The sequence below is a fragment of the Heptranchias perlo genome, unplaced genomic scaffold, assembly GCF_035084215.1.
Source record: "Heptranchias perlo isolate sHepPer1 unplaced genomic scaffold, sHepPer1.hap1 HAP1_SCAFFOLD_735, whole genome shotgun sequence".
Classification (NCBI taxonomy): Eukaryota; Metazoa; Chordata; class Chondrichthyes; order Hexanchiformes; family Hexanchidae; genus Heptranchias; species Heptranchias perlo.
The window spans coordinates 26,886-47,315 of NW_027139767.1; the positions used below are offsets into that span (position 1 = coordinate 26,886).

Consider the following 20,430-nt stretch of genomic DNA (forward strand, 5'->3'; position numbering starts at 1 on the left):
AAAGGGAAATCGTGTTTGACAAATTTATTAGAGTTTTTTGAGGATGTAACGAGCAGGGGAGATAAAGGGGAACCAGTGGTGTGGTATATTTGGATTTACAAAAGGCATTTGATAAGGTGCCACATAAAAGGTTGTTACACAAGATAAGGGCTCATGGGATTGGGGGTAATATATTAACATGGATAGAGGATTGGTTAACAGACAGGAAACAGAGAGTAGGGATAAACGGGTCATTCTCAGGTTGGCAGGCTGTAACTGGTGGGGTGTCGCAGGGATCAGTGCTCGGGCCTCAGCTATTTACAATCTATATTAATGACTGAGATGAAGGGACTGAGTGTAATGTATCCAAGTTTGCTGATGATACAAAGCTCGGTGGGAAAGTAAGCTGTGAGGAGGACACAAAGAGTCTGCAAAGGGATATAGACAGGTTAAGTGAGTGGGTGAGAAGGTGGCAGATGGAGCAAAATGTGGGGAAATGTGAGGTTATTCACTTTGGTAGGAAGAATAGAAAACCAGAATATTTTTTAAATGGTGAGAAATTATTAAATATTGGTATTCAGAGGGTACACGAAACACAGAAAGTTAACATCGAGGTACAGCAAGCAATTAGGAAGGGAAATGGGATGTTGATCTTTATTGCAAGGGGGTTGGAAAATAAGAGTGAGGAAGTCTTACTGCAATTATACAGGGCTCTGGTGAGACCTCACCTGGAGTACGATGTGTAATTTTGGTTTCCTTACCTAAGGAAGGATATACTTGCCTTAGAGGGGGTGCAATGAAGGTTCGCTAGATTGATTCCTGAGAGAATGAGTAGAATGGGCCTATACTCTGGAGTTTAGAAGAATGAAAGGTGATCGCATTGAAACATATAAGATTCTGAGGGGCCCTGACAGGGTAGATGCTGAGAGATTGTTTCCCCTGGTCGGAGAGACTAGAACTAGGGGACATGGGGGGGAAATTGGACCGGGCCTGTTTTTGGGCGGGGGTAGCACGATTCGCTATTACCCCGCGCCCAATGGTCCCTGCGCAGGCAGGACGAGATTTTCATCAGGCCTGAGGACTCACCTGCAAACTGGGTTGGAAATCAGTGAGGAACGAGGATTCCATGCAATTCACACTTTCCAACAGCAGGGGGAGCTCAATCTCTTAAAGGCAGGCTGTCTGTTAGAAATCTCTTAAAGGTAGCTGGTACCTGTTATTTGCTGAATATAACAGCCTGCTGTCTGCACTGAGCCTGAACGGAGATCAGACATCACACACGTAAAGCACAGATGGAGGTCCCATCCCTATGTTTACATACTGATGAGTTATGTTAAAACATTGAATAAAGGTTGCGCACCACTAAATCCCACATCCTCCAATCTGCACACCAGACCTCACCAATCTGCCGATCTGAGAGTCCGTGCACCAAGGTTCTCTGCTGATGCACCAGAGGCTTTGGTGCAAGAGGTGGACAGAAGGAGGGACATCCTATATCCGCAGGGGGTGGGGTGGGGGGCAGAGCAAGAGGCCCTCCAGACAAACACCCAAAAGGCAGTGGGAGGCAGTAGAGGATGAAGTCAATGCCAGGCCCACAGCATCATGAACATGGATGCAGTACAGGAAGAAGCTCAATGCTTTGACATGAGTGGTCAAGGTGAGTGAGGTCAACTGTCAAGTGGTGTCTCCAACCAACTGCTCCACGAGCCTCATCCACTCCTCCACGGACTAAACCCCCCAACACCCACCTACCAACAAACTCTTTCCATAGTCTCAGGATAAGGGGTCGGACATTTAGGACTGAGATGAGGAGGAATTTCTTCACTCAGAGGGTGTTGAATCTTTGGAATGCTCTGCCCCAGAGGGCTGTGATGCTCAGTCATTAACTATATTCAAGGCTGAGATTGATCGATTTTTGGACTCTCGGGGAATCAAGGGATATGGGGATCGGGCGGGAAAGTGGAGTTGAGGTCGAAGATCAGCCATGATCTGATTGAATGATGGAGCAGGCTCGAGGGGCCGGATGGGCTGCTCCTGTCTATTTCTCATGCTCTTAAGTACTTATGTATCTAACCCGTGCTGTACTTGCCCTGGGAGTGTTTGATAAGCAGTGCAGAGGGAGCTTTACTCTGTATCTAAACTGTGCTGTACCTGCCCTGGGAGTGTTTGATGGGACAGTGTAGAGGGAGCTTTACTCTGTATCTGACCCTGTACCTGCCCTGGGAGTGTTTGATGGGACAGTGTAGAGGGAGCTTTACTCTGTATCTAACCCTGTACCTACCCTGGGAGTGTTTGATGGGACAGTGTAGAGGGAGCTTTACTCTGTATCTAACCCTGTACCTGCCCTGGGAGTGTTTGATGGGACAGTGTAGAGGGAGCTTTACTCTGTATCTAACCCTGTACCTGCCCTGGGAGTGTTTGATGGGACAGTGTAGAGGGAGCTTTACTCTGAATCTAACCCGTGCTGTACCTGCCCTGGGAGTGTTTGATGGGACAGTGTATTACATAGAATTTGCAGCATAGAAACAGGCCATTCGGCCCAACTGCTCTATCCCGGTGTTTATGCTCCTCCTCCCTCCCTACTCCATCTCACCCTCTCACCATCTCCTTCTATTCCTCTCTCCCTCATGTTTTTATCCAGCTTCCCCTTAAATCCATCTACACTATTCACCTCAACTGCTCCTTGTGGGAGCGAGTTCCACATTCTCACCACTCTCTGGGGAAAGAAGTTTCTCCTGAATTCCCTATTGCAGTTATTAATAATTAACTGATATTTCCCTGAACTAACATCCCTGAAACAGATGACCTGGTCATGATCAGATTGCTGTTTGTGGGATCTTGCTGTACACAAATTGGTCTCCGTGTTTTCCACATCCCAACAGTGACTACACTTCAGAAAGAGAGTGCCTCATTGGCTGTAAACCCATTGGGACATCCTGAGGTCGTACAGTGGAAGACAAAGTGGGGACAGACTTCAGGAATTGTATAAAGTTAGTGGGGAAAGGATCTGGGAGAGTAGAATGAACACTGACTGTGTCCAGACATCACAGTGCAGTAAATAACCCAACAGACTGAATGCTGACGCTGTATTGGTCAACCAGCAGTGTAGAAGTCTGAGGGGGGCCGTGCTGATCCTGGACAGTGATCTGGAGAACCTGTATCTGGGGCATTACATTCAGTGAGCAAAGGGAACAGTCAAAGTGTGGGGAGTGGAGAGGATAGGGTTCAGGACAGATTCGAAAATCACTGACTCTTCAGTCTTTCTAAAGTGAAGGGAGGGGAACCTGAGAAGAGTAATAAAGTCTACTCCTGATCAAAAAACATTATTATCCAATCATTTGTGTTAAACAAAGTGAAGAGCACAGGAGAGTGGGAACTTGGTGTTAAAAAGGATGAGTTCAGGTCATTTGAATTAAGCAGCTTTGATTGACGAGGAGTAGACTGTAGAAGTTATTAAGTTGTCTGATCAATAACATTTATTCATGAAATCAATACAAACCCAACCTGTGCAGGACTTATGAGATTAGTCCCTTATGATAATCTCCAGTAAATAACTCATCGGGATTTACGGTAATGCCGCCAAGACTGTTTGTAGTTCCTGCAGTTCACTGGTGTGATCTATCATTATACCATTTAATACATACGGCTAGTGTAGGGTTAGTATGTACACACCCATAGTACACAAGGTTAGTATGTACGCACACCCATAGTACACAAGGTTAGTATGTATGCACACCCGTAGTACACAAGGTTAGTATGTATGCACACTCGTAGTACACAAGGTTAGTATGTATGCACACTCGTAGTACACAAGGTTAGTATGTACGCACACCCATAGTACACAAGGTTAGTATGTACGCACACCCGTAGTACACAAGGTTAGTATGTACGCACACCCGTAGTACACAAGGTTAGTATGTACGCACACCCATGGGACACAAGGTTAGTATGTACACACACTCGTAGTACACAAGGTTAGTATGTACGCACACCCATAGTACACAAGGTTAGTATTTACGCACACTCGTAGTACACAAGGTTAGTATGTACGTACACCCGTAGTACACAAGGTTAGTATGTACGCACACCCGTAGTACACAAGGTTAGTATGTACGCACACCCGTAGTACATAAGGATAGTATGTACGCACACCTGTAGTACACAAGGTTAGTATGTACGCACACCCGTTGTACACAAGGTTAGTATGTACGCACACCCGTAGTACACAAGGTTAGTATGTACGCACACCCGTAGTACATAAGGATAGTATGTACGCACACCCGTAGTACACAAGGTTAGTATGTACACTCATAGTACACAAGGTTAGTATGTACGCACACACATAGTACACAAGGTCAGTATGAAAGCACACCCGTTGTACACAAGGTTAGTAAGTACGCACACCCGTAGTACACAAGGTTAGTTTGTACGCACACCCGTAGTACACAAGGTTAGTATGTACGCACACCCGTAGTACACAAGGTTAGTATGTAGGCACACCCGTAGTAAACAAGGTTAGTATGTACGCACACCCGTAGTACACAAGGTTAGTATGTACGCACACCCGTAGTACACAAGGTTAGTATGTAAGCACACCCGTAGTACACAAGGTTAGTATGTACGCACACCCGTAGTACACAATGTTAGTATGTACGATCACCCGTAGTACACAAGGTTAGTATGTACGCAAACCTGTAGTGCACAAGGTTAGTATGTATGCACATCCATAGTACACAAGGTTAGTATGTATGCACACCCGTAGTACACAAGGTTAGTATATACGCACACCCGTAGTACACAAGGATAGGATGTACGCACACCCATAGTACACAAGGTTAGTATGTACGCAAACCTGTAGTACACAAGGTTAGTATGTACACACACCCGTAGTACATAAGGATAGTATGTACGCACACCCATAGTACACAAGGTTAGTATGTACGCACACCTGTAGTACACAAGGTTAGTATATACACACCCGTAGTACACAAGGATAGGATGCACGCACACCCGAAGTACACAATGTTGGTGTATACGCACACCTGTAGTACATAAGGATAGTATGTACGCATACCCATCGTGCACAGGGTTAGTATATACGCTCACCCATAGTACATAAGGATAGTATGTACGCACACCCGTAGTACACAAGGTTAGTATGTACGCACACCCGTAGTACACAAGGTTAGTATGTACGCACACCCATAGTACACAAGGTTAGTATGTACGCACACCCATAGTGCACAAGGATAGGATGTACGCACACCCATAGTACACAAGGTTAGTATGTACGCACACCTGTAGTATACAAGGTTAGTATGTACGCACACCTGTAGTACACAAGGTTAGTATGTAAGCACACCCATAGTACACAAGGTTAGTATGTACGCACACCCGTAGTACACAAGGTTGGTGTATACGCACACCTGTAGTACACAAGGATAGTATGTACGCACACCTATCGTACACAGGATTAGTATATACGCTCACCCGGAGTACATAAGGATAGTATATACGCACACCCATAGTACACAAGGTTAGTATGTACGCACACCCGTAGTACTAAAGATTAATATGTACACACACCAGTAGTACATAAGGATAGTATATACGCACACCCATAGTACACAAGGTTAGTATGTACGCACACCCGTAGTACACAAGGTTAGTATGTACGCACACCCGTAGTACACAAGGTTAGTATGTACGCACACCCATAGTACACAAGGTTAGTATGTACGCACACCCGTAGTACACAAGGTTGGTGTATACGCACACCTGTAGTACACAAGGATAGTATGTACGCACACCCATCGTACACAGGATTAGTATATACGCTCACCCGGAGTACATAAGGATAGTATATACGCACACCCATAGTACACAAGGTTAGTATGTACGCACACCCGTAGTACTAAAGATTAATATGTACACACACCAGTAGTACATAAGGATAGTATATACGCACACCCATAGTACACAAGGTTAGTATGTACGCACACCCGTAGTACACAAGGTTAGTATGTACGCACACCCGTAGTACACAAGGTTAGTATGTACGCACACCCATAGTACACAAGGTTAGTATGTACGCACACCCGTAGTACACAAGGTTAGTATGTACGCACACCCGTAGTACACAAGGTTAGTATGTACGCACACCCGTAGTACACAAGGTTAGTATGTACGCACACCCGTAGTACACAAGGTTAGTATGTACGCACACCCGTAGTACAGAAGTTTCGCATGTATACAAAGCCGTAGTACATAAGGATAGTATGTATGCACACCTGTCGTACACAAGGTTAATATGTACGCACATCCATCGTACACAAGGTTAGTATGTACACACAACCGAAGTACACAAGGTTATTATGTAAGCATGCCTGTAGCATGTAAGTTTAGTATGGAATCATTCCCATTACACACAATGATAGCATGTAAACATTCCCATAACACACAATGATAGTATGTGAACATTCCCATAACACACAATGATAGTATGTAAACATTCCCATAACACACAATGATAGTATGTAAACATTCCCATAACACACAATGATAGTATGTAAACATTCCCATAACACACAATGATCGTATGTAAACATTCCCATAACACACAATGATAGTATGTAAACATTCCCATAACACACAATGATAGTATGTAAACATTCCCATAACACACAATGATGGAATGTAAACATTCCCATAACACACAATGATAGTATGTGAACATTCCCATAACACACAATGATAGTATGTAAACATTCCCATAACACACAATGATAGTATGTAAACATTCCCATAACACACAATGATAGTATGTAAACATTCCCATAACACACAATGATGGAATGTAAACATTCCCATAACACACAATGATAGTATGTGAACATTCCCATAACACACAATGATAGTATGTAAACATTCCCATAACACACAATGATAGTATGTGAACATTCCCATAACACACAATGATAGTATGTAAACATTCCCATAACACACAATGATAGTATGTAAACATTCCCATAACACACAATGATAGTATGTGAACATTCCCATAACACACAATGATAGTATGTGAACATTCCCATAACACACAATGATAGTATGTAAACATTCCCATAACACACAATGATAGTATGTGAACATTCCCATAACACACAATGATAGTATGTAAACATTCCCACAACACACAATGATAGTATGTAAACATTCCCATAACACACAATGATGGTATGTAAACATTCCCATAACATACAATGATAGTATGTGAACATTCCCATAACACACAATGATAGTATGTAAACATTCCCATAACACACAATGATAGTATGTGAACATTCCCATAACACACAATGATAGTATGTAAACATTCCCACAACACACAATGATAGTATGTAAACATTCCCATAACACACAATGATAGTATGTAAACATTCCCATAACACACAATGATAGTATGTAAACATTCCCATAACACACAATGATAGTATGTAAACATTCCCATAACACACAATGATAGTATGTAAACATTCGCATAACACACAATGATAGTATGTAAACATTCCCATAACACACAATGATAGTATGTAAACATTCCCATAACATACAATGATAGTATGTAAACATTCGCATAACACACAATGATAGTATGTAAACATTCCCATAACACACAATGATAGTATGTAAACATTCCCATAACACACAATGATAGTATGTAAACATTCCCATAACATACAATGATAGTATGTAAACATTCGCATAACACACAATGATAGTATGTAAACATTCCCATAACATACAATGATAGTATGTAAACATTCGCATAACACACAATGATAGTATGTAAACATTCCCATAACATACAATGATAGTATGTGAACATTCCCATAACACACAATGATAGTATGTAAACATTCCCATAACACACAATGATGGAATGTAAACATTCCCATAACACACAATGATAGTATGTGAACATTCCCATAACACACAATGATAGTATGTAAACATTCCCACAACACACAATGATAGTATGTAAACATTCCCATAACACACAATGATAGTATGTGAACATTCCCAGAACACACAATGATAGTATGTAAACATTCCCATAACACACAATGATAATATGTAAACATTCCCATAATACACAATGATAGTGTGTAAACATTCCCATAACACACAATGATAATATGTAAACATTCCCATCACACAATGATAGTATGTAAACATTCCCATAACACACAATGATAATATGTAAACATTCCCATCACACAATGATAGTATGTAAACATTCCCATAACACACAATGATAGTATGTAAACATTCCCATAACACACAATGATAGTATGTAAACATTCCCATAACATACAATGATAGTATGTGAACATTCCCATAACACACAATGATAGTATGTAAACATTCCCATAACACACAATGATAGTATGTAAACATTCCCATAACACACAATGATAGTATGTAAACATTCCCATAACACACAATGATAGTATGTAAACATTCCCATAACACACAATGATAGTATGTAATCATTCCCATAACACACAATGATGGAATGTAAACATTCCCATAACACACAATGATAGTATGTAAACATTCCCATAACACACAATGATAGTATGTAAACATTCCCATTACACACAATGATAGTATGTAAACATTCCCATAACACACAATGATAGTATGTGAACATTCCCAGAACACACAATGATAGTATGTAAACATTCCCATAATACACAATGATAGTCTGTAAACATTCCCATAACACACATTGATAGTATGTAAACATTCCCATAACACACAATGATAATATGTAAACATTCCCATCACACAATGATAGTATGTAAACATTCCCATAACACACAATGATAGTATGTAAACATTCCCATAACACACAATGATAGTATGTAAACATTCCCATAACACACAATGATAATATGTAAACATTCCCATAACACACAATGATAGTATGTAAACATTCCCATAACACACAATGATAGTATGTAAACATTCCCATAACACACAATGATAGTATGTAAATATTTCTATCGCACACAATGATTTTTTTTTATTTGTTCATGGGATGGGGGCGTCGCTGGCAAGGCCGGCATTTATTGCCCATCCCTAATTGCTCTTGAGAAGGTGGTGGTGAGCCGCCTTCTTGAACCTCTGCAGTCTGTGTGGTGACGGTTCTCCCACAGTGCTGTTAGGAAGGGAGTTCCAGGATTTTGACCCAGCGACGATGAAGGAACGACGATATATTTCCAAGTCGGGATGGTGTGTGACTTGGAGGGGAACGTGCAGGTGGTGTTGTTCCCATGTGCCTGCTGCTCTTGTCCTTCCAGGTGGTAGAGGTCGTGGGTTTGGGAGGTGCTGTCGAAGAAGCCTTGGCGAGTTGCTGCAGTGCATCCTGTGGATGGTCCACACTGCAGCCACTGTGCGCCGGTGGTGAAGGGAGTGAATGTTTAGGGTGGTGGATGGGGTGCCAATCGAATGGGCTGCTTTGTCCTGGATGCTGTCTAGCTTCTTGAGTGTTGTTGGAGCTGCACTCAACCAGGCAAGTGGAGAGTATTCCATCACACTCCTGACTTGTGCCTTGTAGATGGTGGAAAGGCTTTGGGGAGTCAAGAGGTGAGTCACTCGCCGCAGAATACCCAGCCCTGACCTGCTCTTGTAGCCACAGTATTTATATGGCTGGTCCAGTTATGTTTCTGGTCAATGGTGACCCCCAGGATGTTGATGGTTGGGGATTCAGCGATGGTAATGCCGTTGAATGTCAAGGGGAGGTGGTTGGACTCTCTCTTGTTGGAGATGGTCATTGCCTGGCACTTGTCTGGCGCGAATGTTACTTGCCACTTATCAGCCCAAGCCTGGATGTTGTCCAGGTCTTGCTGCATGCGGGCTCGGACTGCTTCATTATTTGAGGGGTTCTGAATGGAACTGAACACTGAGCAATCATCAGCGAACATCCCCATTTCTGACCTCATGATGGAGGGAAGGTCATTGATGAAGCAGCTTAAGATGGTTGGGCCGAGGACACTGCCCTGAGGAACTCCTGCAGCAATGTCCTGGGGCTGAGATGATTGGCCTCCAACAGCCACTACAATCTTCCTTTGTGCTCGGTATGACTCCAACCACTGGAGAGTTTTCCCCCTGATTCCCATTGACTTCAATTTTACTCGGGCTCCTTGATGCCACACTCGGTCAAATGCTGCCTTGATGTCAAGGGCAGTCACTCTCACCTCACCTCTGGAATTCAGTTCTTTTGTCCATGTTTGGACCAAGACTGTAATGAGGTCTGGAGCCGAGTGGTCCTGGCGGAACCCAAACTGAGCATCGGTGAGCAGGTTATTGGTGAGTAAGTGCCGCTTGATAGCACTGTCGACGACACCTTCCATCACTTTGCTGATGATTGAGAGTAGACTGATGGGGCGGTAATTGGCCGGATTGGATTTGTCTTGCTTTTTGTGGACAGGACATACCTGGGCAATTTTCCACATTGTCGGGTAGATGCCAGTGTTGTAGCTGTACTGGAACAGCTTGGCGAGGGGCGCAGCTAGTTCTGGAGCACAAGTCTTCAGCACTACAGCTGGGATGTTGTCGGGGCCCATATCCTTTGCTGTATCCAGTGCACTCAGCCGTTTCTTGATATCATGTGGAGTGAATCGAATTGGCTGAAGACTGGCTTCTGTGATGGTGGAGATATCGGGAGGAGGCCGAGATGGATCATCCACTCGGCACTTCTGGCTGAAGATGGTTGTAAATGCTTCAGCCTTGTCTTTTGCACTCACGTGCTGGACTCCGCCATCATTGAAGATGGGGATGTTTACAGAGCCTCCTCCTCCCGTTAATTGTTTAATTGTCCACCACCATTCACGACTGGATGTGGCAGGACTGCAGAGCTTTGATCTGATCCGTTGGTTGTGGAATCGCTTAGCTCTGTCTGTAGCATGTTGCTTCTGCTGTTTCGCATGCATGTAGTCCTGAGTTGCAGCTTTACCAGGTTGGCACCTCATTTTTAGGTACGCCTGGTGCTGCTCCTGGCATGCTCTTCTGCACTCCTCATTGAACCAGGGTTGATCCCCTGGCTTGTTGGTAATGGTAGAGTGAGGAATATGCCAGGCCATGAGGTTACAGATTGTGCTGGAATACAATTCTGCTGCTGCTGATGGCCCACAGCGCCTCATGGATGCCCAGTTTTGAGCTGCTAGATCTGTTCTGAATCTATCCCATTTAGCACGGTGGTAGTGCCACACAACACGTTGGATGGTGTCCTCAGTGCGAAGACGGGACTTCATCTCTACGAGGACTGTGCGGTGGTCACTCCGACCAATAATGTCATGGACAGATGCATTTGCGACAGGTAGATTGGTGAGGACGAGGTCAAGTAAGTTTTTCCCTCGTATTGGTTCGCTCACCACCTGCCGCAGGCCCAGTCTGGCAGCTATGTCCTTCAGGACTCGGCCAGCTCGGTCAGTAGTGGTGCTACCGAGCCACTCTTGGTGATGGACATTGAAGTCCCCCACCCAGAGTACATTATGTGCCCTTGCTACCCTCAGTGCTTCCTCCAAGTGGTGCTCAACATGGAGGAGGACTGATTCATCTGCTGAGGGAGGACGGTAGGTGGTAATCAGCAGGAGGTTTCCTTGTCCATGTTTGACCTGATGCCATGAGATTTCATGGGGTCTGGAGTCAATGTTGAGGACTCCCAGGGCCACTCCCTCCTGACTGTATATCACTGTACCACCACCTCTGGTCGGTCTGTTCTGCCGGTACCTTTCCCATAGCACAATGATAGTATGTAAACATACCTGCAGTCATGATGTCAATTCCCCCCTCTGACACCCGTGGATTGTTACTTTATCTGTCCACTGCTCTCTGTACATTCCTCTCGATCGATTGTTCAGCCTGGCCTTTCTGATCTCTCTTTTTAAGCTGCCAAGTGTCCCAAAGCCGTTCCATATGACGATGTTGGCCCTCTCTGACTATCGTGTAAGATGTGTGTGATTGTATACACAGGGGTATAATTCACTTTGGGGGCTGGAACACAATAAATGGGGCTCTGGTGAATCGACGGTCTGTTTTACACCTGGCCCGAGATCATTTCCATTGAAGTGATGAAAAGTGTAAAATGAATTTCACCCCTCCCCCCAATCCCCCCATGGTCTTCTGGGTTCATTAACCAATTAACGTTTGATGGTGTGAGTCATACAAACAGACAACTTGACAGAAACGTAAGGGTTTCATTTCCTCAGGGTTTGTCCTGTCCCGCTGTTGTAAACAGGGTCTCGATACAGTGATGGAGTGGGAGATGTCCCGAGGGAGTTTACCCCCATGGTAGACCAGCTCAGACTGGTGCCTTGTACTTGGGAGTTATCGATTTGCTTGCTGATTCAAGCAATGCAAAAATACAATTAAAAAATTCAAGATGGACAATTTTTGCCACTCTGGCATTTTGTCTCCACTTACAGATTGACGATGGCCGATGTTGGTGAAGAAGATAAATTTAGTTCTCAGTCCGACAGAGGTGGGCTGGAAGCTGACGTCCAGGGAATACAGTCGTACTTCGAGAAATCCAGGAGTGTAAATCTTCACATTGCAGTGATTGGAGAATCAGGCACTGGTAAATCGACCTTCATCAATGGTTTACTGGGTATTGGTGATGGAGATGATGGGAAAACAGAAACAACACTGGAACCGATAATGTGGAAACATCCAAACAAAGATACGGTCAAAATCTGTGAGCTCCCTGGGACTGGAGACAGGAAATTTCTGGCCAGTGTATATTTGGACCGTGTAAAGTTTGATCAATACGATTTCTTCATTATCCTCAATAACACTCACTTTAAACAGAATGATGTGAATCTGGCCAAGGAAATTCACCAGAGGAAGAAGACATGTTATTTTGTCCGAAGTAAAATAGACCAGGAGCTGGAATCAGTCAAAGGACGTGAGAAATCCAAGTACAATGAGGGTGAAACTCTGGACCGACTCCGCAACGATTGTGTTGAGAGTTTGAGGAAGGAGGGGATAAAATCTCCACAGGTCTTCCTGATTTCTAGTTGGTACCTGGATACATTTGACTTTGGGAAACTGCAGGAGGTTGTGGGAAGGGATCTTCCTGATCTGAAGAGACGGCTCTTTTTGTTGTCTCTCCCCAATATCACCTCCTCGATTATAGAGAAGAAGAAAGAAGCCATGATGGATGAGATTGGGAAGGTTGCTGTTCTGTCGGCTGCCTCTGTACCAATCCCAGGACTCACCATTAATTGTGATATTCCCCTGTTGGTCACCAATCTCTCCTCCTACCGCACAGACCTCGGTCTGGATAATGATTCACTCGGGAGACTGGCAAAGAGTGTCGGGAAGAGAATGGAGGAACTCAAATCAGAAGTAAAGTCCCAGTTTGGGGTGGAGGTGAGAGACGAGGTGGTCCGAAAGGTGCTGATCGAGACTGGAAAGGAGGAGGAGAATGTGAGGAGAAGATTTGCTCAATACCTGGCATCGGCTGCCCCTGACATCGATCCCACCTCCTCCTATACCAACACCTGCAACGTTCTGGAGACGGCTGTACAGGAGATGGTGGAGGACAGCAAGAGGGTGCTGAGAAAGGGTTTCCAGGTGAGGGAGTGGAGGGAGAGGGAGAGAAACCACTTCACAGATCATCATTGTACAGAACACAGGAATAGACACTCACTCTCACACTCACACTCACAAACCCACTCAGACACACACACACACACTCACAAACTCACACATTCACACACACACTCACACTCACACACACAAACTCACTCAGACACTCACACTCACACACACAAACTCACTCAGACACACACACTCACACACACAAACTCACTCAGACACACACACTCACACACACAAACTCACTCAGACACACACACTCACACACACAAACTCACTCAGACACACACACTCACACTCACAAACTCACTCAGACACAGTCACACTCACTCACACACACACACTCAGACACACACTCACACTCACTCACACACTCACTCAGACAGGCACACACAGACACACACTCACACTCACTCACACACTCATTCAGACAGGCACACACACACACTCACACACACACACTCACACGCACTCACACACTCACACTCACAGACACACACACTCACACTCACACACTCACACTCACACACTCACTCAGACAGGCACACACAGACACACACACACTCACTCAGACACACTCACTCACACTCTCACTCAGATACACACACTCACTCAGACACACACACTCACTCAGACACACACACTCACTCACACACACACACTCACTCAGACACACTCACTCACACTCTCACTCAGATACACACACACTCACTCAGACACACACACACACTCACACTCACTCAGACACACTCACACACACTCACACTCACACACACACTCACACAGACACACACACACTCACTCAGACTCACACAGACACACACACACACTCGCACACACACTCACTCAGACACACACACACTCACTCAGACACACTCACACTCACTCACACACTCACTCAGACACACACACACACTCACACACACAGACACACACTCACACTCACTCACACACTCACTCAGACACACACACACACTCACACACACAGACACACACTCACTCACACACAGACATACACACAGACACACACACTCACACACATTCACACACAGACACACTCACACAAACTCACACAGACACACACTCACACTCACTCACACACTCACTCAGACAGGCACACACAGACACACACACTCACACTCACTCAGACACACACACACTCACACTCACTCAGACACACTCACACTCACTCAGACACACACACACCCTCACACTCACTCAGACACACACACACCCTCACACTCAAACACACTCACACACACAGACACACACTCACACACACAGACACACACTCACTCACACACAGACACACACACAGACACACTCACTCAGACACTCACTCAGATACACTCACACTCAGACACACACAGACGCACACACATACTCGCACACACACTCACTCACACACTCACTCAGATACACTCACACTCACTCACACACACACACACTCACACATACACACAAACTCAGACACACTCACACTCACTCACACACTCACTCAGACACACACACACTCACTCAGACACACTCACTCACACTCTCACTCAGATACACACACACTCACTCAGACACTCACACACACTCACACTCACACACACACACTCACACACACACACACACTCAGACACACACAAACTCACTCACACTCACTCAGATACACTCACACTCACTCAGACACACGCACACCCTCACACACACAGACACACACTCACTCACACACAGACACACTCACTCACACACAGACACACTCACTCACACCCTCACTCAGACACACACACACTCACACACTCACTCAGATACACTCACACTCAGACACACACAGACACACACACACACTCAGACACACACACACTCACACACTCACTCAGATACACTTACACTCAGACACACACAGACACACACACACACTCAGACACACACACACTCACACACTCACTCAGATACACTCACACTCAGACACACACAGACACACACACACTCAGACACACACTCACTCACACTCACTCAGATACACTAACACTCACTCACACACACACACTCACACACACACAAACTCACTCAGACACACTCACACTCACTCAAACACACTCACACTCACTCAAACACACTCACACACTCACTCAGACACACACACACACTCACTCACACACTCACTCAGACACACACACACACTCACACACACACACACACACTCACTCACACACAGACACACACACTCACACACAGACACACACAGACACACACATTCACACACAGACACACACTCACACTCACTCAGACACACTCAGACACACACACTCACTCACACACACACTCAAACACATACACTCAAACACATACACTCACACTCACACACTCACACTCACACTCCCACAGACACTCACACACTCCCACTCCCACAAACACACTCCATACACACTCACATACTCACACTCACATACTCACTCACATACTTACACACTTACATGTGCTCACATACTCACACACACGCTCACACACACTCACACACACACGAACTCTCACACACTCATGTGCTTAACATACTCATATTCAGACACACACACACTCTCACATTCTCACACTCACACACATACTCTCACTCTCACATACACATTCTCACACACACTCTCACACACACACTTTCACACACACATTCTCAAGCTCATGCTCTCACACACACATATTCACACACTTTCACTCTCACACACAATCTCTCTCACACAGCCTCATGCTCTCACTCTCACCCACTCACACACAGTCTCACAGACTCTCAAACTCTCACTCTCACCCACACACACTCTCACAGACACTCTCACAGACACAGACTCTCACATAAACAATCACACACACAAATTCACCCTCACACACTCTCACTCTCACACACACTCAAACACTCTCACACACTCTCAAGCTCTCAGCCACACACACTCTCACACTCTCACTCCCACACACACACACACTCTCATACACTAACACACACTGATACACACAAACATACACTCACAGACACTCTCACATACACATACAGACTCTCACACTCACACCTGCACATATTTACACAGACAGGCACAGAGACACAGACTCACACACACACTCACTCACAAACAACAACATGCATTTATATCCCAAGGCGCTTCACAGGAGCGATTATCAAACAAAATTTAACACTGGGGCACACAAGGAGATATGAGGACAAGTGACTAAAAGCTTGGTCAAAGAGATAAGATTTAAAGAGAATCTTAAAGGAAGAGAGAGGGGAGGGATTGAGGGAGGGAATTCCAGAGCTGAGAGCCCAGGCAGCTGAAGGCACGGCTGCCAATGGTGGGGAGATTAAAAAAGGCAAGAGTTGGAGGAGCACAGCGATCTCGGAAGGCCATAGGGCTGGATGTCGTTACAGAGATAGGGAGGGACGATGGACATTGTATCACAGTGAGGGGGGAGGGGAGAGGGGACACTGTATCACAGTGAGGGGGGAGGGGAGAGGGGACACTGTATCACAGTGAGGGGGGAGGGGAGAGGGGACACTGTATCACAGTGAGAGGTGAGGGGAGAGGGGACACTGTATCACAGTGAGAGGGGAGGGGAGAGGGGACACTGTATCACAGTGAGAGGGGAGGGGAGAGGGCACACTGTATCACAGTGAGAGGGGAGGGGAGAGGGGACACTGTATCACAGTGAGAGGGGAGGAGAGAGGGGACACTGTATCACAGTGAGAGGGGAGGGGAGAGGGGACACTGTATCACAGTGAGAGGGGAGGTGAGAGGGGACACTGTATCACAGTGAGAGGGGAGGGGAGAGGGGACACTGTATCACAATGAGAGGGGAGGGGAGAGGGGACACTGTATCACAGTGAGAGGGGAGGGGAGAGGGGACACTGTATCACAGTGAGAGGGGAGGGGAAGGGAGAGGGGACACTGTATCACAGTGAGAGGGGAGGGGGGAGGGGACACTGTATCACAGTGAGAGGGGAGGGGAGAGGGGACACTGTATCACAGTGAGAGGGGAGGGGAGAGGGGACACTGTATCACAGTGAGAGGGGAGGGGAGAGGGGACACTGTATCACAGTGAGAGGGGAGGGGAGAGGGGACACTGTATCACAGTGAGAGGGGAGGGGAGAGGGAACACTGTATCACAGTGAGAGGGGAGGGGAGAGGGGACACTGTATCACAGTGAGAGGGGAGGGGAGAGGGGACACTGTATCACAGTGAGAGGGGAGGGGAGAGGGGACACTGTATCACAATGAGAGGGGAGGGGAGAGGGGACACTGTATCACAGTGAGAGGGGAGGGGAGAGGGGACACTGTATCACAGTGAGAGGGGAGGGGAGGGGAGAGGGGACACTGTATCACAGTGAGAGGGGAGGGGGGAGGGGACACTGTATCACAGTGAGAGGGGAGGGGAGAGGGGACACTGTATCACAGTGAGAGGGGAGGGGAGAGGGGACACTGTATCACAGTGAGAGGGGAGGGGAGAGGGGACAGTGTATCACAGTGAGAGGGGAGGGGAGAGGGGACACTGTATCACAGTGAGAGGGGAGGGGAGAGGGGACACTGTATCACAGTGAGAGGGGAGGGGAGAGGGGACACTGTATCACAGTGAGAGGGGACGGGAGAGGGGACACTGTATCACAGTGAGGGGGAGGGGAGAGGGGACACTGTATCACAGTGAGAGGGGAGGGGAGAGGGGACATTGTATCACAGTGAGAGGGGAGGGGAGAGGGGACACTGTATCACAGTGAGAGGGGAGGGGAGAGGGGACAATGTATCACAATGAGAGGGGAGGGCGGAGGGGACACTGTATCACAGTGAGAGGGGAGGGGAGGGCGGACACTGTATCACAGTGAGAGGGGAGGGGAGAGGGGACACTGTATCACAGTGAGAGGGGAGGGGAGAGGGGACACTGGATCACAGTGAGAGGGGAGGGGAGAGGGGACACTGTATCACAGTGAGAGGGGAGGGGAGAGGGGACACTGTATCACAGTGAGAGGGGAGGGGAGAGGGGACACTGTATCACAGTGAGAGGGGAGGGGAGAGGGGACACTGTATCACAGTGAGAGGGGAGGGGAGAGGGGACACTGTATCACAGTGAGAGGGGAGGGGAGAGGGGAGACTGTATCACAGTGAGAGGGGAGGGGAGAGGGGACACTGTATCACAGTGACAGGGGAGGGGAGAGGGGACACTGTATCACAGTGAGAGGGGAGGGGAAAGGGGACACTGTATCATAGTGAGAGGGGAGGGGAGAGGGAACACTGTATCACAGTGAGAGGGGAGGGGAGAGGGGACACTGTATCACAGTGAGAGGGGAGGGGAGAGGAGACACTGTATCACAGTGAGAGGGGAGGGGAGAGGGGACACTGTATCACAGTGAGAGGGGAGGGGAGAGGGAACACTGTATCACAGTGAGAGGGGAGGGGAGAGGAGACACTGTATCACAGTGAGAGGGGAGGGGAGAGGGGACACTGTATCACAGTGAGAGGGGAGGGGAGAGGGGACACTGTATCACAGTGAGAGGGGAGGGGAGAGGGGACACTGTATCACAGTGAGAGGGGAGGGGAGAGGGGACACTGTATCACAGTGAGAGGGGACGGGAGAGGGGACACTGCATCACAGTGGGGGTGAGGGGAGAGGGGACACTGTATCACAGTGAGAGGGGAGGGGAGAGGAGACACTGTATCACAGTGAGAGGGGAGGTGAGAGGGGACACTGTATCACAGTGAGAGGGGAGGGGAGAGGGGACACTGTATCACAGTGAGAGGGGAGGGGAGAGGGGACACTGTATCACAGTGAGAGGGGAGGGGAGAAGGGACACTGTATCACAGTGAGAGGGGTGGGGAGAGGGGACACTGTATCACAGTTAGAGGGGAGGTGAGAGGGGGCACTGTATCACATTGAGAGGGGAGGGGAGAGGGGACACTGTATCACAGTGAGAGGGGAGGTGAGAGGGGGCACTGTATCACATTGAGAGGGGAGGGGAGAGGGGACACTCTATCACAGTGAGAGGGGAGGGGAGAGGGGACACTGTATCACAGTGAGAGGGGAGGTGAGAGGGGGCACTGTATCACATTGAGAGGGGAGGGGAGAGGGGACACTGTATAACAGTGAGAGGGGAGTGGAGAGGGGACACTGTATCACAGTGAGAGGGGAGGGGAGAGGGGACACTGTATCACAGTGAGAGGGGAGGGGAGTGGGAACACTGTATCACAGTGAGAGGGGAGGGGAGAGGGGACACTGTATCACAGTGAGAGGGGAGGGGAGTGGGAACACTGTATCACAGTGAGAGGGGAGAGGGGACACCGTATCACAGTGAGAGGGGAGGTGAGAGGGGACACTGTATCACAGTGAGAGGGGAGGGGAGAGGGGACACTGTATCACAGTGAGAGGGGAGGGGAGAGGGGACACTGTATCACAGTGAGAGGGGAGGGGAGAGGGGACACTGTATCACAGTGAGAGGGGAGGGGAGAAGGGACACTGTATCACAGTGAGAGGGGTGGGGAGAGGGGACACTGTATCACAGTTAGAGGGGAGGTGAGAGGGGGCACTGTATCACATTGAGAGGGGAGGGGAGAGGGGACACTGTATCACAGTGAGAGGGGAGGTGAGAGGGGGCACTGTATCACATTGAGAGGGGAGTGGAGAGGGGACACTGTATCACAGTGAGAGGGGAGGGGAGAGGGGACACTGTATCACAGTGAGAGGGGAGGTGAGAGGGGGCACTGTATCACATTGAGAGGGGAGGGGAGAGGGGACACTGTATCACAGTGAGAGGGGAGTGGAGAGGGGACAC

The 20,430-nt window shown here is 47.3% G+C and overlaps 1 protein-coding gene across 1 annotated transcript in view; it reads left to right on the plus strand.

Annotated features, from left to right (window-relative positions):
* The window catches only part of LOC137319110 (interferon-inducible GTPase 5-like), a gene marked incomplete at its 3' end in the record, with an annotated part of 78,274 nt that overhangs the window by 9,397 nt on the left and 48,447 nt on the right, over positions 1-20,430 (plus strand). The window contains exon 2 of the mRNA XM_067981473.1: positions 12,474-13,623. Coding sequence (XP_067837574.1) covers positions 12,481-13,623 — 1,143 coding nt within the window. The remainder of the gene's footprint in view (positions 1-12,473; positions 13,624-20,430) is intronic.